Below are 26,278 nucleotides of genomic sequence, written 5' to 3'. Positions count from 1 at the left end.
CCTTTTCCGCCTGTGGGAAGAAAACATCCTGTGAGGACCAAGGGCCTTGAGGTCCTAAAGGAACTCCCAGTCCTGGAGTCCAGAGGAGTTTCCAGAACTGTGACTACAGACCCAGGGCAGGATCAGGAAACCTGAGGAAACTACACATGTGGGGACTGGACCAACCATCCTCCCCCCGGAGGTCTGTCCTCAGCAGGGACCTTCCACCCTGGCCTGGGAGTGCTGGGAACCAGGCCCCATCACTAGAATCATCAAGGTGATGAATCTGTCCCTCATTTCCACACGTGTCTTACGAAAGAGTGAGTGTCAGCAAATAGGGCCCCACACTGGGCAACCACACGTGTGGGGATGGTACTTGCCCTTAATGAAGCAGAACACACTTCTACCTGGGCTTGCAACTCCCAGTGAGACAAGACACTCAGGCCCCACCCCTTCCCTACCTGAGCGCTTCCTCCTCCACATCACAGCTCCAGCCACAGCTCCAGTGACCACAGCTCCAAGGATAACCAGGCCCACAACAAGGCTCACAGGGGGGATGGTGGCCCAAGGAGATGGCTCTGGGAAGGAAAGGGGAGGTGAGGGCCCTGAACCGCAGGCCTCAGCCCCGACCCCACTGAAGTCCTCCACAGACCCCTGCTTCCCTGAGAAGAGGCTCTGTGCCCACGCCCCTCCTCACCCCATCTCAGGGTCAGGGGCTCGGGCAGCCCCTCGTGATGCACATGGCACGTGTATCTCTGCTCCTCTCCACGGGGCACCACCAGGGCCGCCCACTTCTGGAAGGTCCCATCCCCCGCAGGCCTGGTCTCCACCAGCTCCATGTCCTGGGTCTGCTCCTCCCCATCACGCTGCCAGCTCAGGCTGATGTCCGCAGGGTAGAAGCCCCGGGCCCAGCACCTCAGGCTGACCTCACTGTCAGAGATGGGGTGGTGGGTCACGTGTGTCTTTGGAGGGTCTGAGGAGAAGGGGGAGGAAATTCAGGGACTTGGCACTGTCAGGGGACCCTCCAGCAGCCCTCATGTGACCACCTGAGCGTGGACAGGGCACCTGGGGAGGGCGAGGCAGCACACAGCACCACCAGCCTGGACAGAGCACCTGGGGATGACCTCTCCTCTTTAGAAAGTTCTAGTCAGAGTGACACAGCCCAGGGCGTGAGGCAGGTCTCAGGGGGAGAAAGGGATTTCTGGTCCTGTCCTGGGCGGAGGCCAAAGGACTCAGAAAAGTCGGGGTCAGACCTCAGATACACTGGGGGAGGGGCAGGGAGCAGGGCCTGAGAGAGGAAGTCCCCCATGGGTCCCAGAGCCACTGCAGGGTCAGTGGGAACCGCTGCTCAGTTCCTTCAGGCTGGCCTCCCCTCTAATTGTCCCTGAGACACTGCACCCCTAGGTGTCCCTGAGAGAAGGGAGGGCGTCACTGGAACTGAGAAGCCAGGCGGACTCAGTCTCCTGGCCCACAGGAGGGGGGTCTGACACTGACCCTGTGTCCTGTCTCCTTGTGGAGCCCCAGCCCCAGGGGAGAGGGGGGAGGCCCCAGGCCCTGGTACCTGCGCGCTGCAGAGCCTCCTTCCCCATCATCAGGACTCTGTGGAGAAACTCCAGGCACCTGCCCTCCAGGATGTTCCTGACTCGCTCAGCCTCACCGGCCTCCTCCCACTTGCGCCGGGTGATCTGAGCTGCGGTGTCGGCCGCGGTCCAGGAGCGCAGGTCCTCGTTCAGGGCGATGTAGTCGGTGCCATCGTAAGCGTACTGGTGATACCCGCGGAGGAGGCGGCCGTCCGGTCCCATGTCACAGCCCAACATCAACTGGAGCGTGTGAGACCCTGACCCGCCCGGAGGTCAGCGTCGCCCACTGAGCCCCGCCCCCGCCCCGCCCGCGGGGATTAAACAGAAACTGAAAGTAAAACCGGGTCCAGGTCCCCGCGGGCTCCTCCCGGGTGTGTATGGGGGGGCGGGGGTGAGGCTTGGACCCGGTCACTCGGTTGACCCCGGCCCGTCGTGGGGATGGGGGCCGGCCCCCGTGGCTCACCGTCCTGGCTCTGGTTGTAGTAGCCCAGGGCGGTCTTCAGGTTCAGTCGGAAAGTCTGTGCGGAGTCCCTGGCGTCCCGGGTGCTCCTGTCCCAATAGCCCGGCTCCACCTGCTCCACCCACGGCGCCCGCGGCTCCGCCCTCTGACTCCTGGAGTCGCTGTCGAACCCCTCGAAAGGCAGGTCGTCCACGTAGCTGACATCCAGGTACCGGGCCTCCCCGCGGCCGGGCCGGGACATGGCGGTGAAGAACCATCTCAGGGAGTGGGGGCCTGGGGGCCGGAGCGGAGGGGCTGACACCCGCGACCCTCCTCCAGGAAAGGGGAAGGGGCCCGGGAGACGGAACAGGGGCAGCGGGAAGGAGAAGAGAGGGGTCAGGACGGGGTGGGGTCTGGGGTGTGGGGGTGGAGACGCCCTTTCCCGGGGTCCTGCGCCCCCGCCGGGTGCCCTCGCTCCTCCTCCCCAGAGGCCATTCCCTCCCGACCCCCGCACTCACCCGCCCAGGTCTGGGTCAGGGCCAGGGCCCCCCAGAGCAGCAGGAGGAGGCTTGGGGACCCCGTGAGCAGCATCCTCCACGTCTGGGGAGTCTGATTCCTGGTGAGTCCGCAGAGACTTATAACTGGGGACAAAGGTGACGCTGATTGGCTTCTGTCGCACCTGACACCCAATGGGAGTGAGAACTGGGGCTGCGTCAGGAGTATCCAGGAAGGAGGGCCCCTCACAGGTTGTGAGAGGGAGAAGTGAAACTGCGGGGAGGTGGGGACTCCCGCAACACTGAGCTTCCCGCTTCAGTCTTCGCCCTGGGGCTGGGACCCTGAGACCAGGCCTGGGGCCTGGGACCTTGCCCTGACCCCTCCCCCTGCACGGAGAGCTCTGTCACTCCCTCTCCCTCAGTCCTGCCCAGGGGCTGTGTGAGAACCAGGGAGACTCCCCAGGCTGGGACCAGCCCTTTCCTCCCCTTCTCCTCCTGGAACCCCTCTCCCTGGAATGCCCTCTGCCTCCCACCCTCACCTCTGCCCTAGACTCTTCTAGAGGAAAACTCACCCTGGGACCTTGATGCCAGAGAGTGAGCTCCCTGTGAGAGGAGGCGGAGGACAGGGTCTCCTCTGTAATCCTGGAGGAGTTGGGCCTGAAAAGACCAGCGAAGGGCAGGGGGGACCACAGTCTTGGGAAGCCTGGACATCAGGAAGCTAATCTGTAAAATGAGTGATTTCAGAGGCCTCATATGCAAAGTGTCTAAACAGCCCTGCAGCCAGAGTGACAAAGCTCCTCAATTCTCCTTCCCACACAGGAAGTGTGCGGCTGGGGCTGTTACATTGTGAAGTGACCAGCATTCCCCAGCCCTGAGCTTGTCCCTGTGCGTCCCCCACACCCTCCCTACAGGAGCCCAGGGAGCATGTGTGACTGCGCATTTCAGCAGGAGCCTGTGCATCCTCACAGTCGCAGGTGCTCAGTGGGTCACAGTGCCCTTCACCAGCGCTCCTGCCCTGCCCATCCTTATGAATTACTCACATGGAAGCAGTGAGCACATTTTATTTTTTTTTTCACAAACATGGGTTTTATTATTATTATTCCCATTTTAGAGACAAGGTAACTGAGGCATAGAGAGATTGAGTAATGTGCTTAAGGTCACGCAGCTAATAAATAGATGTTGGAATGGCTTTCAAATGTAGTCTGGCTCCACAGCCTGTACTCTGAATTATAGATTACTAGTTAGTGGTGCTTTTCTTAAAGGAGTTTTAATCATCCTATGTAATGAAAGGCTAATATTTAAATAGACAGAATGGCGGAATAACCAGAACAATCGAACAACTAAACAACTGGTCGTGATGACATGCACTGACCACCAGGGCGTGTGCGTGGAACATGCCAGGGTCGGCCATGTCCTGATGGTGGAGCAGGTGAGCGGGGGCACCAGATCAAGGCGAGGTGCCGGTCACAGTCATCAAGGTGAGACTCTGGTGGTTACTGAAAATTCTTTGTTCCTGCACACCGAGGTCCTGCCAGGCACTTGCACCTGCTGTTGGCGACAGAGCTACCACTGGCAAACACTGCCAGTGCCTGGCGCTAGCCCCGATTGCTCAGTGCCATCAGCAGGTTTGAGTGGCAGTCACTGGCCCCAATCGCCCCTCAGCACTTCTCCACCTCCCCCTGCTCCTGATGGGAGATCGGGGCTGGCAGCCTCCTCTCCTAGCCGCTGCAGGTGTCGGCCCTGATCACCCCTGAAGGCTTCTACACCTCCCCCTGCTCCTGAAGGGCTATCAGGGCAGCGGAGGATGGGCGGAGACCTACCCCTGTCTCAGCCCATCCTCTGCTGCCCACCACAGCCTCAGGGCCCACAGTTTCTTCAAGGTGCAAGAATTCGTGCACTCGGCCCCTAGTATTACATGTTTGTCCAAACACTTCCTTTTGTTGATATTGAGGGAACAAATTGTCTCTAACCTTTTTGCTTCTTAGTACCAACCACAATTACCATCACCATCACCATCACCACCACCATCACCACCACTATCACCACCACAGCCAAAACACTTCTATTGAGGCAGCCCTTTAACTGCAGGATAGAGTGCTCAAAACAAGGAGACAAAAGGGTCTATGACACACAGGTTGTGCCTTCAAATAGCTTAAACTCCAGTTAGAAAGATGACCCATGTACTTGGAAGATAAATACCATTCCAGATAGTCGGGACAAAGTACTTTTTAACCGATTAACATAAGGTGGCAATTAGTTTTTAGGCAGCCCCACAGAATGTATTTAGTATCAAATTCAAAGAACACCCTGCTAGCTCTGTGGATATAGTTACTATAGATCTACAAACCACATTTACATCTGAGAGTTCCACTGGGTTAGAACCTCTACCTCCACTCTCTTCCTCACCCCTGCTCGTCCAGCCCCTCTCTGTCTCTCACCCCTCAGGCCTCTTCACCCCTCTGTCTCTATCACCCTCCCACTCCTGACCATGGCAATAGTGTCACCCCCTCACCTGCCACCCAGGGTCTAGTCTCCCCACAGGGTCAGCAATCCTGCTAATGTGAGTCGGGTTGTGCAGTTTCAGCTCTGAAAATGCTTCAGTGGCTGCATCTCACTCTGGGAAGCCTCTAGCCTGTAAGACATGGGAGTGCAGGGGCTTTGGGTCAAAGTTGTTTCCCATCACATGGAGCTGCTTCTGGTACATAGTAGACAGTAAGTTAATTGTTGTTGAATGAATGAATGACAATTGTATATATTTTTTATCCTCATCTGAGGATATTTTCCTATTGATTTTTAGAAAGAGTGGAAGAGAGAAATATCAATGTGAGAGAAACATATCAATTAGTTGTGTCCTACTAGCGCCCTGACCAGGGCCCGAGTGGGGGAAGAGCCTACAACCGAGGTACTGGTCCTTTACGGGAATCATACCCAGGGCTCTTCAGTCCACAGGCTGACACTCTACCCACTGAGCCAAACCGGCTAGGGCAATTAAAATTTTAATTGCATTACATAAAATCATTAAATAAAAAACCCAAAAAGTTAGGAAAGATTTTATTACATGTAACTACTGTATGTGTCAGCTCATAAATTTATTTCAGTGGAAATAAATGTTGTGTGCTTATCTGTGGCACAGCTGAGCCTATATATTAGTTTTCTATTACTGTAAATAAATATCACCACAACTTAGTGGCTCAGAATAACCCTCATTTGCTTGCTAACATTATCTTAATTGGAAATGCAGGCATGGTGTGGATGGGGGTCTCTGGTCAGGGTCACAAAGCTGTGTCCTCATCTGAGCTCAGGACCCTTGTCTAAGTTTATATAGAGACTAGAGGCCCAATGCACGAAAATTCATGCAAGAGTAGGCCTTCCTTCCCCCGCTGCCGGCCCTGGCTTCTGTCAGGCACCCGGGACCTGGGCTGGCTTCCCTCTGGCCATGGTTTCATCAGGAAGGATGTCTGGTCTAATTAGCATATTACCCTTTTATATATAGAAATTGTCAGCATCCAACTGTTTGCAGTGAATACAGTGTCCTTCAGCCACCTCACTGTGGGATTCCTGTTGGCATTGACACTCACAGTCCGGTCCCCCAGATGGAATCTCTAAAGATTTTATAATAAGAGTCTCTAAAGATTTTATAATAAGTGTATATATCTCCATAATAAATGTTATTTAGTTTTGCCAGCTTTAAATGTTCTGTACTGCATGGAGTCTTCTGAGGCTCAGCATGAATAAGGGTCATCTCTCATCTGTGACTGTCGTTCTTCTATTTTTAGTGCTGAAGTCTTAAATTTTATGTTTGGACTGAAATTTTGCTATTTTCCTATTGATGTATCTGTGGTCATTCCATTTTTTGCTGCAAACATGTCTCCTGGGGCAGAAGGCAAGAAATCCCCCTGAGGGGGTGGTCAGGGGTGGGAATGCTGGGCCCTGTGGGGTCTGTAGTTTAGCCAGACTCCATGATGCTCATGTGATTTAAAAGTGTGAGTGCCTATTTAAACTTTTACCAGGAATGTGGAAGACTTCATGTTGCTGATATTGTTGTTCTGAAAATAAACGAATCTCAGCTTAAATAGAAGCATTAAGAGTTGAAAGTCAGGTCCTTGGTTGCAGAATCACCTGGGCATTTTCTTTTCAGACTATTAATTACTTCCTTTCCTTTCCTTCTATTCCATATTCCTTGTGTCTATACTTTTAACATATACACCCAGGTAATGCTTCCTTTAGCATAACCGCAGAGTATTGTTTTATATGGTTGAGATCTGATAATAAGCATAAAGGAAGGAGAGAAGGAAAAAAAGAAGGAGGAATGGAGAAAAGACAGAATGAAAGAGAGAACAGGAGGACAGGAACTGGAAATAGTGAGTGCAGGTAACGTTTTCCAAGTGCAAGGAAAGAGCGATGCAGACTGAAAGAAACTAAAGAGAGCCTTGTGACTTATTCACTGCAGAGCAAGGAACTTCCCCGAACCTGAGTGGCTTGAAACATAAGCATCTGTTACCTCAGAAAGATAATACAAAGGCCAGCACAAGGGAGCCGATGCTGGTGGAGAAGTTGGGGAAAGAGAAGGATGTTACCCGATTGGGGTAAGAGATCTCTGGCAGAGAGATGCGAATGATTTTGTGAGTCCGAGTCCCCCAAGCAGCACATTCTAAGGTGGGATTGCCCTCAGCAGTGTGTACCAGGGGGACACCTGTCAGAGCCTATGGAGAGGGAGCCAGAACTCGCTGGGCGAGCCAGCAGACCCAGATCCAACCCGATGGTCAGGAAGAGGAGGTTTGTTAGATGTGTCTTAGGTCACTACTGGGCGATCTCAGTGAGGCTGAGCGAGGCCACAGGACAGTCCTTGAGCCACTGCCAGCATCAGAGGAGGCCCTGACCCCAGGAATGGCTGCCTGGGTCCCTGCGGTGCACCGTCACTGTCTGGGAACAGCCCGTGGGAAGCGGGGCCTCTGCACAGGGGCTGCCATGGATTTCCCAGCTCAGGGGTAGGGACCCCTGTGACTTACCTGGGGTGTGACCCAAACCTTCCTCGTGAGGGGTCTGGGTCCTGGAACTGCAGCCCTCCTCATGCTGGGTTGCTGTACATGTCCATTCACAGGCACAGGGAGCAGGAGGGAAGTCCTGTACCCAGTTCCCCACATGCTCCTCCTGCCCCCACTGAGTGACAGCAGCCCCACACCCTGTGGCTCAGGGTCATTCCTCCTGCCTCACGGAGCGGGGACTCCTCCCCTACTGGTCTCTAGGCACCTGCAGCCCACACTTCCCTGGAGACAAACATAATATAGTTTGGGTGGCCCCTTGTAGGGCACCCCCACTTCTAAGAACCCGGACCTCCCACCCTGGAGAGCCCAGAGATGTGGAGACAGGAAGTGCAACATCCCCAGTGGGTGATGCTGAGTGGCGGGCAGTGGGTCACCCTGTTTCCACCCCTTGGTCCTGGGCCCTCACACTCTTCCTGTTAAGAAGTCGGCACCACACAGAGGTCCCTGCCCCGATAATCCACTGGGTCCCGAGAGATGTAACCCCTCCTCTCAGGGTGTTTCCTCAGAGCTGGTGCTTCCATCGCGGCTTCAGAAGCCTGTCCAGGGTCCTGTGTGGCCGGCAGCCCCTGGACGGTGCAGTTGGGATATGACCAGGGGATCCCATGGCACAGCCCAGCCTGCACCTCCTTCTCTGGGACCTGGGGCCCCAGGTCTGACACTGTGCTAAGAGCAGGCCCAAGCCCATGGAGCAGGCGTTTGGAGCCCCCAGATCGTGGTTCTGGCTGAAGTTCTGAGCACAGGAAAGGAGAGCCCACCATGGACTAGGGGGCTGTCCTGTGAGGATGACCCTCTGACCCTCAAGAGGGCAGGGCTCACTGTGGTCACCTTGTCACGTGGTGGCTAGTTGGTCACCTAAGGAAACTGAGCCACATAAGGGCCCGGTATTGGCCTCACTCTGACATCTGGACATGCTGAGGCCGCCATACCTGGGACAGCCTTGGTAAGATGGAGTCAGTGCTGCTGGACCTCATCTCCGCCATGAGGTCCCTCCATTCCTGTGCCCGTCCTGCCCGTCTTGGCATGTGGGCACTTGTAGTCACATGGCTGCTGGTGTCCCATGGCCACGTGCTCTGTCTTCTCAGGTCCCAGTCACACACCCAGAACAGCTTCCGAAGGGGGTACATGTGTCTGCTGTGGATGGTGGGGCCTCACCCAGAACCCCCGGGGCCAGCACTGTGCTGCTTCGCTGGTGCCTGGCTCAGCTCCACAGAGTCTTTCCCACCACTGACCCCAGCGCCGGGGGGGCTGCTGGATGGAGGCTGACTGCACCGGGATGTGGATCTGCTGCCGTGTCCTGCCAGGTCCCCGTCCCACTCAGAGCTGGCAGCCTCCATGTCACCCTGAATGTGGGCCAATCAGCAGACGCTTATGGCATACAATGGGCTAAGAGATAAGTGCTCTAATGCTCCCAGCTTTCCAGAAGGCGGGGAGCACTGGGGTACAGAGTTCATAACATAACGTAACACAGAGAGAGCCACATCCCAGGGCACAGAGCACTCCTAGATGAATACCTTTGAGAGATACACGAGCATAAAAGAAAACTGAAAGCAACATTGTTTACAATTTCCACACCCTGAAAACAAACCAAAGGCCACAACAAGTGGAAGGATAACATAAAGTGTGAGTCACTTCTTCAATGTTCTGTTACACAGCAACACAGATGAACACTCTTCAAATACATATAATGACTTGTCAGGCATACTGCTGAGCTAAAATACAGCCTCAAAAGTGTGTATGTAGCATGCTTTTATTTGTATTAAATATTCAAGATTTATGTAAAACTCAAGATAATCCGTATTGCTTGGAGATGCACACATCGGGGTAAAAAGTAGAGAGAAGCTTGAACATGATGACAATGAAATCAGGTGGGGAGGAGGCCTTTGCTCTTGAAGGCTGTGGTGCTCGGACACTGTGACCCGCAGACAAGAGGCAGCTCTTCCCGCTGTCCTCTGCTCCTGGTCTAGCCCGTCTTCCCAGCTGCCGGTCTGACCTGCCCACAGCAGCCGGCCCTTGGCTGAAGCCCACAGGACTGGGGCCTCTGGTGGTGACAGTTCCCACAGTCGCATCTCAGCAGCCAACACGAGCAGTTTCTCACATGCTCCCCCAGGCGTGGGCCCAGCTGGTGTTGCTGCCTGTGGGTGACTGTGTCTCTGGTCCCCCAGTTCTACATCCAGACCTTCCTCACCCCCCAACTCCCCTCCCATTCTGTGAGCTCTGAGGTCAATAGTGCCCCCCACACCCTGTAAGATTGTAGTGGCTGTTTTCCTGTTTGAACTCCGATGGAGATTTGCCACCTTAGGTTGTGCCTGTTTGATGAGCAGCTCCAGTCCCTGACAGCTACAGCTGCCCCAACAGGGAGCTCCCAGCATCCAGTGCTTGAGCTGCGGCTCTGCCCCGCCCTCTAGTGGCAGAGACGTGCCAGTGCCGCGGCTGCTCTGCCTTTCAGCTGCATGAGGCTTCCAGGGAGGAAAGGCTCAGCCCTGGCTATTTCTCAGTAGAGCTCTGCTGGAGTTCGTGCTTGATGCAGCTCTCCGGCCAGAAGAGGACACCTTTAATGGACAGCAGCCGTCTTGGGCCCTAGTTTCAGTCAAAGTGCCCGCGAAATGTAGGACATCCTGCCGCACAGAACACGCCACTTTGGAGTAACAGTTATGGGACCCGGCCCCTTGCCATGAGCCTCCCATTCAGCACACTGGAGGAGGGATTGCTGGATACCGGAGACATGTGGCAGGGCCAGTCCCCTTCTTCCCACCGCCTGTATCTCTATCCTCCTCTCACACTCTGTCCTGATGGGAAATGTATCAGAGAGGGAGAGAGAGAGAGAGAGAGAGAGAGAGAGAGAGAGAGAGAGAGAGAGAGAGAGAATTCAACCTTTAGATGGTGCCCACCCGCCCGGACAGGGCAATCTGCTTTGTTCAGTCCACCAAGTCAAATGCTTATCTCTCCTAGAAACATCCTCACAGACACCCAGAAATAACGTTTCTCTAGATTATTTGGGCGTCCCATGGCCCAGGCAAGTTGACATGCCAAGTTGACCATCACAGGGGAAAGTTATTTGAAAGACTAAGTCACATGACAAAGGCAAGTAATGTGTTAGTGTAATAATGAGAGGAGGTAACTGGTAGCAAAAGAAAGTCTTGCAGATGCTCTAAGATGAAGAATTCCACATGGCTGTCCCCACATGTTCTCTATAGGAAAGCACAGCGGCGCTGCCACCCACAGTCCAGGAGGAGGCAAGAGGGAGCTTGGGAGGCTGAGCATCTCCCCTGCTGTTCAGAGGCGAGGCTGGGACCCCCAGGGGAGGGCAGAGCAGTACACAGAGCATCCTGAAGGGAGGACCTGACCATGCCCAGCTGAGTGGGAGCTCTAGAAATGAGAAGGTGACTGCTGAGAACAGTAAAAATAAATATTGTGCAGCATTCCCAACCCTACTCCTTTTTATTTTAATGTCATTTTATTTGTGACAACATTTTACCTACTAAACACTCCAGGTATTGAAGGTGGAAGGAAAAGCCACATAGAAGTTCCAATTCATTCCTGGGGCTCAAGAGAAGAAGGTGGTGATGCCCATGTCCTAATTGGGATTTTTTGTTTCCCCTATGAAATATGACCAGTGTACAGCTCAAGAGGCTTCCATCCTGCCTTTACGTTAGAATAATCTAGAGAATTTTCAAACATGACATCAGAATGAAGGAGGGGTGGTGGACTGGACATTTGTGTTTTTCAGAAGCTCCCAAGTGAGGGTGCAGCAGGATGGAGAACCCCTGTGTTAGCACGTAGCACTCCAGCACACCGTGGGATGAAGTCACGGGCTGGAGAGATATCTTATGTACAGGTTTGCCCAGCATGTAGTGCTTAGAACTTTCTTTCAACTTCACCCCTGGAGAAAGTGCTTGAAAACTGAAGTGGTCTGCTCCGCCCTCTAGTGGTGGACAGGTTGCAGAACACCTTCAAAGACCAATTACTATGTAAAAGCTCTCCAGAAGGTACTGGAGGCCAGCCTGTAAATAACCTGAGCACTGCATACCCAGTTGTCTTCTCAGCCTTCTTTTGCTGCTTTCTAGGACAGGCATGTGAACCTTTGGTCAAGAGTCTGTAGTCATATTCAGCAGGAGGGCTTCCCAGGAAGGAGTCAGTGCGTTTAAGAACAGATTTCCCGCCACACTAAATGTTAGGGTGCCAGCAGCATCCAATAGGCCACTCTAGATGTTTTCTTCCTCTTGTACCCCAGATGTTTCCCCAGATGCATGGGACACCTGTGCAGAGCAAGCTTGGCAAGGCTCTGGGTATTAAACTCCCTCAGGGTAAATATTCAAATACAATTCCACAGTAACAATGCAACTCAAATGACCCAGTACGCACCAGAGGTGTTTTATCAAGCCTCATCAAGGTAAAGAAAGTTACTTTTGGCCCAAGCTGGTTTTGGCTCAGTGGATAGAGCATTGGCCTGCGGACTGAAGGGTCCTGGGTACGATTCTATTCAAGGGCACATGCCCAGGTTCCAGGTTCCATCCCCATAAGTGGACCTGCAGGAGGCAGCCAATCAATGATTCTCTCTCATCATTGATGTTTCTATCTCTCTCTCCCTCTCCCTTCCTCTGGGAAATCAATAAAAATATATTAAAAATAAATAAATAAATAAGAAAGTTACTTTTGTTTCTGAGTTTTGTTGTTGACAGTGATGGTGTTTGGTAATTTTTTGGATATTTTAAAAAATACATTTTTATTGAGGAGCCCCCTGGCAGTTATGTTTCCCAGGGCACGGTCTTGGGGTAATCTTTGCATCAGGGCCCCAAATGGAGTGGCTCTTTGCACTGCTGGCATCGGTCATGTGACTTTTCTCAGACCCAGTGTTGCCTCATTGCTGTCACCTCTGGCCCGTCCTGTCAAACTCTGTAACACACTCAGGACAAGTTAGAACACAGACCAGAAACTGAAAAGCTTTCTCGTGTATCCACATTGCATTTCGGGTTCTGTTTTACTTAGAAAAAATGGAGAGAAGATGTAATCAGGCAATTCAGAAATGATTGTCCCCAAACCGAAATATCAGGAAAAAAACCAACACTGAAGGACTGCCTGTGCATGAATCTGTGACAACCTGCTTTCCTGTCCTCCATCGAGTCAGAACTAGCTATCCTTAGGCTCTTCCTCATCAAACCAGTGATGCCTGTAATAACACTTTACTTCTTGTAGATAGATTGCTAAAGACATACTTTCCCCACAACTTCAGATTGAGAAAACCCATCTTGTTAAAGTGGATTTAACAAATGGGAACCTAACAAACCACTATCAATCAGAGAAATGCTAATTAAAAGCAAATATTTCACAGCTATCAAGTGGCGAAGGTTTAAAGTCTAATAGTGTGATGATGACGAAAAGGAAACTCTGAGGTTAACGCCGGAGTTTGCTGCTCTGAACAACTACTTCAAAAGTGAAACCAAAAAACGGAAGGGACATCACCCAGAACCACAGGAACGCTGGCTGAGTGGAAGTCCTACAACTAGGAGGAAAGAGAAACGCATACGGACACTCAGAGGAGGCGCAGTGCTGAAGTCAAATCCTGAGGTGCGGAGTGCGCGGAGCGGGCTGGCGGCGGAGGGCGCGGTTGGCGTTTTCAATCGGGAGGGAGTCGCAGACTCTGAGCTCCAGATCCGGGCGAGTCTTTAGGGACCCAGACTCAAACGGGAGAAGCGGGACTGTCTGGCTTCGGTCAGAGCGAGTGCAGCTTTCTCTCTGAGCTTTGCAGCGGGTGCTGGGACTCAGAGAGGCAGAACCCCTGGGGACAGGACTGAGAACCGCCATAACTGCTCTCTCCGGCCCACCCTGTTGATCCTGTGCGACCCGCCCCGCCCAAGCCCTGCACGCAGGCATTCGCTGGGTAGCCTCAGGCAAAGGCTAGATTAGCACCTCCCCAGAGGACAGAAGTTCTCTCACTGCTGACACAGCTGATTCTCAGAGCCACTTGGCCTGGAGGTCAAACCCTCCCTGGAATTAGCTACAACAATCAAGAGTTAACTATAAGACTGCGAACAAAGACCACTAGGGGGTGCACCAAGGAAGCATAACAAAATGCGGAGACAAAGAAACAGGACAAAATTGTCAATGGAAGATATAGAGTTCAGAACCACACTTTTAAGGTCTCTCAAGAACTGTTTAGAAGCCGCCGATAAACTTAATGAGATCTACAAGAAAACTAATGAGACCCTCGATCTTATATTGGGGAACCAACTAGAAATTAAGCATACACGGACTGAAATAACGAATATTATACAGACTCCCGACAGCAGACCAGAGGAGCGCAAGAATCAAGTCAATGATTTGAAATGCGAGGAAGCAAAAAACACCCAACCGGAAAAGCAAAATGAAAAAAGAATCCAAAAATGCGAGCATAGTGTAAGGAGCCTCTGGGACAGCTTCAAGCATACCAACATCAGAATTATAGGGGTGCCAGAAGATGAGAGAGAGCAAGATATTGAAAACCTATTTGAAGAAATAATGACAGAAAACTTCCCCCACCTGGTGAAAGAAATGGACTTACAGGTCCAAGAAGCGTGGAGAACCCCAAACAAAAGGAATCCAAAGAGGACCACACCAAGACACATCATAATTAAAATGCCAAGAGCAAAAGATAAAGAGAGAATCTTAAAAACAGCAAGAGAAAGAAACTCAGTTACCTACAAGGGAATACCCATACGACTGTCAGCTGATTTCTCAACAGAAACTTTGCAGGCCAGAAGGGAGTGGCAAGAAATATTCAAAGTGATGAATACCAAGAACCTACAACCAAGATTACTTTATCCAGCAAAGCTATCATTCAGAATTGAAGGTCAGATAAAGAGCTTCACAGATAAGGAAAAGCTAAAGGAGTTCATCACCACCAAACCAGGATTATATGAAATGCTGAAAGGTATCCTTTAAGAAGAGGAAGAGGAAGAAAAAGGTAAAGATACAAATTATGAACAACAAATATGCATCTATCAACAAGTGAATCTAAGAACCAAGTGAATAAATAATCTGATGAACAGAATGAACTGTTGATTATAATAGAATCAGGGACATAGAAAGGGAATGGACTGACTATTCCTGGGGGGGAAAGGGGTGTGGGAGATGCGGGAAGAGACTGGACAAAAATCGTGCACCTATGGATGAGGACAGTGGGTGGGGAGTTAGGGCGGAGGGTGGGGCGGGAACTGGGAGGAGGGGAGTTATGGGGGGGAAAAAAAAAAGGAACAAATGTAATAATCTGAACAATAAAGATTTAATTAAAAAAGAAAAAGAAAAAAAAAAGAAAAGGAAACTCTTAGGCTGCAGATGAGATTGGACACTGACTTGACCATTCTGGAGTGCGATTTGGTAACAGCTTGTGGAGCCAAAGATGCACCTACCCATCAAGACAGAAACGCCACTGTTAAGTAGGAACTGTGCAGAGATTCTCAAACTGTCTATAAGAAAAATCAAAGTTTTCTTTAAAAAACTCCAACTTGTTGAGGCTCAATACTTTTATAAAATACAATAAAAATGAAAAAAGAAAAAACGGACATATAAATTAAAAGCCTGAGTAGTTTTGAAATTCTTAGACTGAATAGACATAAAAGTACTCAGCTGTGTTGCTTTTACAGTTTGCAGATGCTGTTCTCAGTTTCTGCACTCACCTGGTCCTGGGCCGGAAGGAGTGCGCTGTCCCCAGTGTGAGGAGCAGGGGCCAAAGGTTATGCCAGCCCACAGCAACGAGGAGATGCATTGAAGGAAGGACGTTCGCTGCAGCACTATTTTAAATGTAAAATTTTAAAAATTCACTCGCATAGGGGGAAATGAGCATTATAGTCAGACAATGAAATACAACACAACAATGAAAATGAATAAACTAGATTTATACATATAAACATGGATATATCTTGAAATCAAAACAGAGTGAAAAATATTGTCAAAAGAATATTTCTTGTATAAGCCATTTATATAAATTTCAAAAGTAGTCAAAGTGACATTAGATAAAGGTCTTGTGCATATTAAGGAACGGGAGATCGCACACCACCTTCAGGTTAGTGATTTTCCTCTAAGAGAGTGAGAAAGAATGGGAGACCAGGGAACTTGGCTTTTATCTGTAATGTCTTATTTCTATAAAACATTGAAAAAGATAGTATATCATATAAATATTTGCTAAATCTAGGTATTAGGTACCTGGGTGCCATGTTATTTCCCTTTTTAAAATGTTTGAATTACTTTATGATTTTTAATTTAAAAAGACAATGAAAACAGTTCAAGGAAATTCACTATGTCTTTGAAAAATTGAAACAGTTGTGTCAAAGTTTATTTGGGCAAAACACATGTAGCTTTAGAGACATAAACTTAATTTAGACTTTAGGTTCACAGAACAATTGAGGGGAAGGTATGGAGATATCCCACATATGCCCTCCCTACATGCTAATGACCCTCTCCCATCCCCCATTATGAACACCCCCTCCTTTCCCCCCCCCCGCCCCCCCCCCCCGAAGTGGTACATCTGTCACAACTGATGAACCTGCACTGACACATCACTACAAGTCCATAGTTTAAACTAAGGTTCCCTCTTGGTGTTGTGCAGTCTATGGTTTGGACAAATGTATTAATTATGTAGTTTTTGTTAGAAAATTCTGTCTTAAAACTGGAATTATCCAAGACTTAATGGGAAAAGCTGCTCCCTTCTGAACAAAAAACATCTGTGTCTCAGCCCCAGCTCTTCCTGTGCTAATGGGAATATCAATCTCTGCAGTTACAGAGGGAAGCAGGTCACCTCCTCCCACCCCTCATCATGAAGGAACCAGCTCACAGATGCAGTGAATGCACCAAGGCCACACTGATTGTTCCTGAAACGACTGGCATTAGACATTCTCTCCACTAGGATAGTCGTGAATCATTGTGAAGCAAACAAATAGAAATCAGGGTATGGAAACTGCTCAGTGCTTCTGCAGGTCTGGGTTTGAACTCCAGCCTCGGCCTCTGCTGTGACCTGCGTGACCCTGGGCCTACGTTTACTTACCTCCAAGTAGGGGGAAGAATCAATTACACATACAGAGTCCCCAGCATAAGATGGACCCAGAGTGCCTTAAAAATGTTATTTTCTTTCACTGTCTTTAACTACCGAGGCACAGGGCATAGAAGACTCTATGCTTGCCTAGAGGTGGTGAGGCAAACGGGTAACCAATATTTGCAATAGAGTGAGACAAGGACCAATCTGGACACATTCTGGGTACTCTGAGGTCATTGAAAAGCAGCACGTAACTACTGCTTTGCTGTGTGGCCATTTAGCAAATCCGGATTTCAATGTCTTCCCTTATAAAATGGTTGTCTGCTCACCATGCTATTAATTCAAAAGTGAGAGCATAAAAAATGAAAGTGTTTGGCCTGTCATAAGCATTGTACTAATAGGAGGCATTGCTCAGTTTGCCCTCCTACATGCCTCACCCGAGAACTATGTTGTAGGGGTTCGATTCCAGTCAAGAGCACATGCCCCATTTGCTGGTTCAATCCCCAGTGGGGTGGGCAGGAGGCAGCTGGTCAATTATTCTCTCTCATCCTAATGTTTCTCTCTCTCTCTCTCTCTCTCTCTCTCTCTCTCTCTCTCTCTCTCTCTCTCCCTCTCCCTCCCTCTCTGAAATCAATTTTAAAAAAATGTGGAAGAGGGAGGCCAATGTTCAGGATCAGAGAAAATTTTGAAGATGCTCCACTGCTGGCTTTGAAGATGGAGGAAGGAACCACAAACCAAAGGAATGCATTTGGGCCCAAGAAACTGGCAAAGGCAAGGACACAGACCTGTCCTATCGTCTCCAGAATAGGTTTGAGAGCCATGCTTAGCACGGCCAGGGATGAAACTGAGGGGGGTTGGTGAGGATTAAAGAAGACAGACAAGAGAGTAAAGCTGGGGCTAGGTGGGACACTGCTCTCGGATGGAGAAACAGTACCACAGCCTGAAAACGGAGTCTTTATTTTATAGCCAGATTCCACAAGCAAGTTAAGAGTGTGGTCAAGATGTTACAATGTTCTTGGGGGATTTGAATCTACTCAATTACATGCACCTGAACTCTATCAAGCTTTGTTTTGGGCACTTGCTGCACCTCCCGCAGTCTATATCCCTTACCCACCTGGGATCACAGGTTTAGGTCAAGCTTACAACTATTGCCTTTGTCTATGATTGTGCTGGGAGGGCTTTGCCCTCCAAGCTGGGACTTGCACATGGCTTTGCCAGGAGAGAACCGTGCCCCCTCATTAGTCCAAGGCTTAAACCTGTCCAAACGCTGTAGCCACTCTCCACAGGTTTGATTTTAGCTCTTAGACCCATTTCAGACTTCTAACCTCCACATGTAAAACAATGCATGTGTGCTGTTTCTAAGCCATTTAAGGTTGAGGTAATTTGTTAACAGTGGCAACAGGAAACTAACACAAACCCCAGCCTCAGTCCTCGGGAGACAGCAGCATGAGGATGGGTGACTGCAGAGGCAGCCCAGAGTGTGAGTCCCGCTTTTCTTCCTTTAAGTGTCACTGTCATCATAACGGAGACACTGACTTAAATGGCCCGTCGTGGTCTATCAGGAGGATGAGGCCTTCACTAAAGCTCTAGAGCAGTGGTTCTCAACCTTCCTAATGCCTCGACCCTTTAATACAGTTCCTCATGTTGTGGTGACCCCCAACCATAAAATTATTTTCGTTGCTACTTCATAACTGTAATTTTGCTACTGTTATGAATCGTAATGTAAATATCTGATATGCAGGATGTATTTTCATTGTTACAAATTGAACATAATTAAAGCATAGGGATTAATCACAAGAACAGTATGTAATTATAGATGTGTTTTCCAATGGTCTTAGGCGACCCCTGTGAAAGGGTCGTTCGACCCCCGAAGGGGTGGCGACCCACAGGTTGAGAACCGATGCTCTAGATCCATCTGGCTCTGGCATGCAAAGGCTGTGCCCATCTCTACACACCAATGGCCCCAGTATATACCATGAGGACACTGAGCATGGATGCCTCCAAACAGCCCCAGCTCCTACCCCTCATTTCTTTTAGGCCAAATACTGTGCACCAACCGTCCTTAATTCCTCCTGATCCGGATTTCAGATGTTTAGATGCACCTGATAAGCTTGTAATCATCTCTCAGGATATAGATTGAAGGTTCTCTTTTGTGGCAAATTAAAGTTTGGGTCCCAGTTTTTCACTTTTCTGTAGTAGCATCCACAGCTCCCCCACGGAAAGGCGGAGTATACCCCCCTGTCCATTGACACTGGGCGTGCTACTTGCTTTGGTCAATGGCATTTAGTGACTGCAGCAAGAACAAAGGCTTGAACAACTTTTGCACAACTGGAGGCTCTGGCTCTTGACTGACCTCTATCTGTGACAGGGGTGGGGAACCTTTTTTATGTCAAGTGCCATTTGGATATTTATAACATCATTCTTGGGCCATACACAATTAGCCTGCTATATTTGGCCTAGCATTTAATTTACTCGCCCTAATGCCTTTGCAGGGCCAGGCCAAATGATTTTGGCCCTCGGGCCAGACGTTCCCCAACCTTGATCTATGGGAACATAATCTGATCTAAGGAGGATGAGAGCTGTGAGAAGCAAACCTGAACCCAATCTGCAGCATGGAGCCTGGAGCCTGGAGCTCAAAGCCTGAAGCCGAACGCAGCCAGGGAATTGGTCATCATCTTGCAGACCATGAGCCTGCAGATTTCTGTTTTAAGCCAGCATGTCTTTGAGCAATTTATTGCATAGCATCATTGTGGCAATAGCTGACTGATACACCTCTCCCCCAGCAGAGCTGACCACATCCTCCTTTGATATCTATCTCCCTACTTGGACTTAAAGTCCTGGAGGGCAGACACTAGCTGTTTGTCGACTTTATATCTATGACCTGTAGGATGATGCTCAGAATTTAGGAGGCTCCTAATACATTTTTGTTTTTAATGAAAAGAAATAATTGAATAAACACATGAATGAATACAAGGAACACACTATTACAGGTTTGTGACCTTGAAGTAGGGGCAGGAGGAAATCACAATTAATGGGCCGTTGCAAACATCATTAAATACATAAGGGCCAAGCTTTGTTGGTTGGCTGAATACATCATATTTTTCAGGTATCCATAAAAGTTATTGTGGATAATGAAGTAAAAAGTGTATTTCAAAGTAACACATGTGCAGTTGCTTGTTATTATATATTTCCTCAAATAATGTCTTCAAAAAGAACAAGTCATTTCATGTGAGGAATGAAGAGTTTTGACATTCAAAAGAGGCCCACTTGTTCCAAAATGCTGGGAAGTACTGTTCCAGACCCTTCCCTTTAAAGATGCTGTGGAGAATTCAGCACCGTGCGAGGCTTTCTTCCTTGTTGACTGGTAGTCAAAGCAACAGTGCCTTGGTGGGCATGTCTGTCGCTTATTCTCTCCCAAATCTCCACGTTACTGCACATTTACATCACGAGGGCAGGGCTACTGTCAGACTTCAAGACATTCACAGGAAATTATAAGCCTTCATCCTCTCTCCACCCTTCCTATCGCAAAGCTGTCACATCACTGCACTTTCCAGTTCAGCCTTGGGTTGTAATGATAGTCATTGCCCTAAGAATTCTTTCAAATGACAGGCTTACCTAATAGGGAGAAACTCACACAAAAGACTGTCAATACAGGAGCAATGATTGAACACTGATAGTTTAAAACATGAAAATGGCACGGTGAATGTGGCAGGGACTTGACTTAAAGCATGTGCCTTTGTCCGAAATATTTACAGTGGCAATATTCTATATTCTATAGAGCTGTTGAAGCTCTTTCTCTTTAACTGTGTTTATTTTATCTCAGTCTCTTAAAGGATGACATCTCTAATGTATGGGCAGATACTAGGTAAATTATTTAAGGATTTAAATGTTATGGGGACGGAGAGTGGAGGTGGAGAAGAGGGTAGCAATAGACCAACGGTGACTTCACTTAGACTCTATCTGCTCACAAGCGATGCTCACAGTCTTGACTTAAGCCACGAGGCTGGCACAGCTTTCTGGGACTTAGAGAACTACTAGGGGACTCTGGAAAGGATATTAACTAAGTATTTGTTGACGAACATGTAAATGAATGAACGCTTCACTCTCATGCTCCCTTGAGCACCCCATGCTCCTACAGCAATGAACTGCTGGCTATTTCCCAAGCATCATGCCTCCTCTTGCTGTAACTTCTGGCTGCCTTATCTCCCCATGCAGCCTGGCAAGTTCCTATTCAACCTTCAAGTCATGACTCCAGCTCCATGCTCTGGCAGTTCTGTATATATGCAAATGATGGCACAAACTCATTATGTTGCCGTTCTCCCAACTCAAGTGCCCAAATCATCTATTTTAATCACCACAGCTAAGCAACTGGTTGGTGCCTGACACACACCCAGGTATTCGGTAAGAGACCACCAAATCACCTTGATGCTATTTGACTTCTCCAGTGCTTCCCAAATAGAAATTCCCTCACTGGAGGAAATCTCTTCTGTAATTCTTTACTCAGGCACCTTCCTTCCCTAGAATACACCAGGTGACCCTGGCCCAGAACTGATCAGGCAGCAAGAGGAGTAAGACATAGTAGTAATGGGGTTAAGAGCAGCAGTTCTCAACCTGTGGGTTGCGACCCCTTTGGGGGTTGAACGACCCTTTCACAGGGGTCGCCTAAGACCATGCGAAAACACATCTATAATTACATATTTTTGTGTGATTAATCACTATGCTTTAATTATGTTCAATTTGTAACAATGAAAATACATCTTGCATATCAGATATTTACATTATGATTCATAACAGTAGCAAAATTACAGTTATGAAGTAGCAACGAAAATAATTTTATGGTTGATGGTCACCACAACATGAGGAACTGTATTAAAGGGTCATGGCATTAGGAAGGTTGAGAACCACTGGTTAAGAGGAGGGAGGGAAGACCATTCGAAGAAGTGTAGCTGGGGATGACATCATCAGGTCTATCTGTGGGAAAGAAACATAGTTTGGAGGAAATAACATTTTGAAGTAGACAAGAAGGTCATTGTGATAGTCCAGAAAATAATGATGACAGATGACTACAGGTATTAAGTGAGATCAGGCAGTGGGAATAGAGAGGTGGGGATATATATTATATATTTCAGGTGGCAATTATAGGATTTGGTGGCTGACTTAAAATGGCACAGAGGATGGGAGAAGTCTAGGACGACTCTAAGGCAGTTAGCTCAGGCAAACTGCGTGTCCTTCAAGACAATAAGGGATATGGTAGGATTAGGTCTGGGGAAGGGGAAGGGCCCTGGGTTCAGTTTTGCTTTTATTGCAAACAAGGAACCCGTGGATCGTCCAGAAGATGTCAACCAGTCTACAGTTTTGGAGCTCAGCAGCACCATCTGAACTGAAGATACAGATTTCAGATTAGCAAGCAAGTGGACATTGAAGGTTAACTTATGACTTATGTTACCCAAGGGTAGTGTATAGAGCAGAGGTTCTGTGGGGCTGTGGTAGGAAGGGGTTACCCGGGAGTTTCCCTACTTGAAAACTGTCAGGGAGTTAACTTAAAAGACAAGCCTGCCCTTGCTACATGTGTGGCAGCAGTTTTACACAAGTGAGAATCATTGAGAGTGTAGCCTCTCCCCATGGGTGGCCATGTGTACCTGACCCTGTGTGTGTTGGACACCTTCTCCCATCTTGTGAACCATCTGTCACACTGGAGACACCTGCTTACACACTTGCCTTTCCTGGTAGATTCTGCCCCAGGGCAGGGCAGGGATTTTATCTTGCTCAAATCTGTGTCCTGGGACTTAGCACACAGCAGTCAAATGTTTTATGAGTCACGTGATCTCATATACTGTTGATTTCATGAGGTGTGGTTTGCCACTGAGATTGTACACGCGAGGACAGGAGGCCTCACGGGGCTAAGTAACTGGTCCTGCCACAGACCCCTCGCCCCGATGCCAATCCAGTTGCTTCCGCTCTAGCATTGCCTCTGCTCACTCCTCGACCTGCCACCGCCACCTAAAAGCCGGGACGAAGGTCACTCGGCAACAGCAACTGGCTGCGGCCTTTCTGGAAGACCTTGTCCGGTTAAACGGAAAGACGTGCCAGCTAAGCCTTGTGGGGCTTGCCTTCTCTCGCCGACTTCTGGAAACATCAGGTGAAAGAACAGGAAGCCAGGCCTACTTCACGCCCGACTCACTGCGCAGAGGCCCAGTCTAGATGGGAACACAGGAGACATGACTAACTGGAGGAGAAGCGTGTGTCATAGCTCTTGATAAGCCTCACCCCTTCTATCTGATTAGAAAAGGAGTTGCGTTCACATGCTTCTTGTATGAATAATACAACGTTCTTTTTTCAAACAGGAAATTAAAAACCTTTGCTGCTTTTTTAGACTCCCCTGAACCAAACATTTGATATGTGGGTGCTGTATTTATTATAAAAATATACACTAAGAAAAAAACAAAGAAAACGCTGAGAAAGAAAGTGGGGCCTAGAAAGGAAATCCTATGATTGAAAAGCGCAGCGAGGGACCAGAACATGAGGCAGGGAGGGGCACACACATAAGGATGGGTGCCAGAGACCAACCCTACCGATATGAAAAGATTGACTAAGGCCCACTGTGCACCAGGAGGGGGAAGGAATGCTCTCTCCTCCCCTGCAGGCCTGGAAGCCGTCCCAGAACGTCCTCCACTTGAATAGTCTGGACTTCAGGGTTCTATGCTGATCCTTTGCCTCTAATGGTTATTTTTGTAGCTATTTGTCTTGATCCTTTGATTTGAGCCCATAAGAAGGAAATGACACTTAATGTTAATCAAACATATTGGCTACCTTACCATTATTATTTCATTTCAATCCTATTATAGTCCTGTATGGCAAGAACTATTATCATCTCCAGGAAACCAAAGCTTAAAAGTTCAATGTTGGTTTTTTTTTTCATATTTACAAATCGCAAGACACAGAGCAGACATTCAAATCCAAATCTGTCTAAACCCAAAACCTTCCTCTAGAGACGGCCTGTCTCTCAGGAGGCCCAGAATCATGGCTGACACATTGTTTTCCCTTCAGAGCACCCTGCGCGGTAACTTGCATGTGGTGAGTGCTGGAGACATACGTATTCAATTGATTTTGAGTTTGTCGCTCTTTCTCTGAGGGCGTCAGTTTTTATTAAATTGACTCCAGGGCATTAAGTAAGAACATTAGTTATAACAGACCAGGTACAAAGCTTGTCTTCCTTCTCAGACTCTCTCCACTGCCTCATACACACACACACACACACACACACACAGACACACACACACACACACCTACATTCCTCTCCCCTCCAGGTCACGTTTCAGGACATTGGACTTGCTTCCAGGGAGTGTCTGAAGAGCAGATGAGACAATACTGACATGTGGGGTAGGTAGGTCCCCATCAGAAGGAACTCGATTAAGGGTAAGGGGGAGCAAGGAGGGAGCCAGGCAGATAAACTCAGTCTCTTCTTGCAACCTTTTCGGAGAATGCCCTTGTGCCAGAGAACAGAACCGCGCTCAGCAGAGTGCTGTGCTTTCTGCGCTGCTTGGCAAGTGCTGCCAGCAGGGCAACTGGGCTTCACAGCCTGGCATCTCCCCTGGTCTCACTTCCTCACTTCCTCACCTGCACTGTCCTGGGCTTGCACCCCAGTGAAAGAGAGAAGGAATACAGAGAGAGACATTATCATCACAAAAGGAATAACCAGGAAACTCTAACAAACAGGTACTGATATGTACCCAGCAACAGAGACATGAAATATTTATAAAGGGAAAAAGTTGATGCCACACGTAGAGACTGACAAACTCAAATCATAGTGGGAGAGTTTACCACACCTCTCAGAAGCTGGTGGAAAGATTTCAATAATCCTTCCTTTGAAGGTGAAGAATCAATAAAAAAAAATCTAAACCAGATTTAAATGAGAAAAAGATGCAAAAGATCTTTGAAACCCCAAAGGAGCCTGGAATCCTATGAAACAATCATTCCCTAATTTCCATAGAAACGTAGGTTTGGGAGTTCAAACAATACCGCATTGTAGGACACGACAACGTTATAAGTAAAGGGAGCTCAGCCCTCACAGTCGGGGTGCAGCCCTATGGCTCCTCTGATTCCTGGTGCAGCTGCTCACCACTCGCCCTGCACTCAGGGTTCACCCCACAAGTCAAACTTCCCCAGGAAACTAACCACAGCTGGGCAGAGCCTGCTGTGCTGTCAGACTGGAAGGTGGGCCTTGGAAGGTCTGTGGTCTCCACCCCCCATTCCCAACCCCGCAACTCTCTCCATGTGATAATCTCTACTTTCCAAGCACAGTTCACTCCATGTGCTCTGAAGAGCTGTGAGGAAGTTGTTTGATGCTAATGCTTTTCCCCGGTTTTGCATTTGAGATTGTTGGTGGTCTTTTACCTGTGAGTAAGCAGACAATTTTACCCCATCACAGCTTCCTCTTTCCCGCTAGATATTTGCTCACTGTTCATCTGAAGTCCTTTCTCCCTTTGGTTGTTTTCCAATGACATATGACATTAATTAAAAAATACTTTATTTTTCTCATTATAAAAGCAATACCTATTCATTGTAGAAAATTTAATAAATATAGAAGAGCAGAAAGAAAAAAAAATTCACTCCTTATCCTACTATCCATTTTCATGTTTTATTTTAACCCTGCAACGACTTTTTGAAGCTCACTGCCTAGATTTTCCTGAGGGTCTTAGGCCTGGCCTTTTCCTCTCCCACTGTCCTTGCTTTCTGTCCTTCTCCTTGCTCCCCTCCCATGTCCTCTGCCAATTCTTGACAAAAGAACAAGTAGCATACCAAAATTAAAAATTTACGTGCATAGATCCACAGTGAAGATACGAATTTGTCCACCAGATTCAATTTTAAAGGTAAATACTAGCACTAATCATCTAAGGCAGTGGTTCTCAACCTTGGTTACACATTAGAATCACCTGGGAATCTTTTTAAAATCCTGATTTCTGGGCCTCCTCCTCCGGAAATTCTGTTTCTTTGTTATGAGGTGGGACCACAACATTAGTAACAAAGAAACAGAATTCCTGGAGGATGAGGCCCAGAAATTAGGATTTTAAAAAGATCCCCAGGTGATTATAATGTGCAGCCAAGGTTGAGAACCACTGACCTAACTGAAGACAGCATCACATCCACAGATTAACTTCCCTCATTTCCAACAAGCTCCTAGTGATGCCAATGCTACTGGCCCACAGACCAGACTTTGAGTTGCGAAGATCTAAGTGTCCTCAGCTTCGAGAGTTACTTTACTCCCACTTGGGGCTCTACCTACGTCATAGTTCTTTCTCTGTCTCTGTAGCTTCTGTCACACTTCCAATCGCTTGTATCTTGCTGCTGTTGTTGTTAATTCTCACCAGAGGATATTTTTTCCATTGATTTTTTTAGAGAGAGTGAAAAGAAAGCATGGATCTGAGAGAGACACATTGATTGGTTGCCTCCTGGACACGCCCCCACCACGGTGGGGGATTGAACCTGCAACCCAGGCACATGACCTTGACCAGGAATCAAACCCATGACCCTTTGGTGCAAAGGCCTATGCTCTAACCAAAGAGCCACACCGGCCAGAGCCAATTGCTTGTATCTTAACTGCAAATTCCAAAAGAGAAAAGATTGAATTGACTTATCTCAGGGTGGTGAAAATATAGGCACCTTTAAAACTATTCTTTTGCATCTTCTAAATGCTCATTAATGAGTTGCTATTACTTATATAATCAGGAAAATCTTAT

The 26,278-nt window shown here is 48.5% G+C and overlaps 1 protein-coding gene and 1 long non-coding RNA gene across 3 annotated transcripts in view; one reads left to right on the top strand and one right to left on the bottom strand.

Moving 5' to 3' along the window:
• Positions 1-91: 91 nt before the first annotated feature.
• The window catches only part of LOC118662409 (patr class I histocompatibility antigen, A-126 alpha chain-like), a 50,623-nt gene continuing 24,436 nt past the window's right edge, over positions 92-26,278 (bottom strand). The window contains exons 1-5 of one of the 2 annotated variants that reach the window (XM_036320914.1): positions 2,517-2,658; positions 2,023-2,292; positions 1,541-1,816; positions 677-952; positions 249-557 (exon numbers count right to left, since the gene is read on the bottom strand). In XM_036320914.1, coding sequence (XP_036176807.1) covers positions 307-557; positions 677-952; positions 1,541-1,816; positions 2,023-2,292; positions 2,517-2,589 — 1,146 coding nt within the window. In that variant the 5' untranslated portion in view covers positions 2,590-2,658 and the 3' untranslated portion in view covers positions 249-306. Of the gene's footprint in view, positions 558-676; positions 953-1,540; positions 1,817-2,022; positions 2,293-2,516; positions 2,659-26,278 lie in introns of those variants that run through there. The other variant, XM_036320913.1, reaches the window with a different exon arrangement.
• LOC118662411 lies at positions 15,164-18,209 on the top strand. The gene is made up of 3 exons (XR_004969758.1): positions 15,164-15,314; positions 16,287-16,457; positions 17,195-18,209. It is a non-coding gene; the product is annotated as an uncharacterized LOC118662411 (long non-coding RNA).

This window comes from Myotis myotis, unplaced genomic scaffold, assembly GCF_014108235.1.
Source record: "Myotis myotis isolate mMyoMyo1 unplaced genomic scaffold, mMyoMyo1.p scaffold_m19_p_82, whole genome shotgun sequence".
Classification (NCBI taxonomy): domain Eukaryota; kingdom Metazoa; phylum Chordata; class Mammalia; order Chiroptera; family Vespertilionidae; genus Myotis; species Myotis myotis.
The sequence above is the reverse complement of the archived record's forward strand: the minus strand, read 5'-3'. Positions and strand labels throughout refer to the sequence as shown.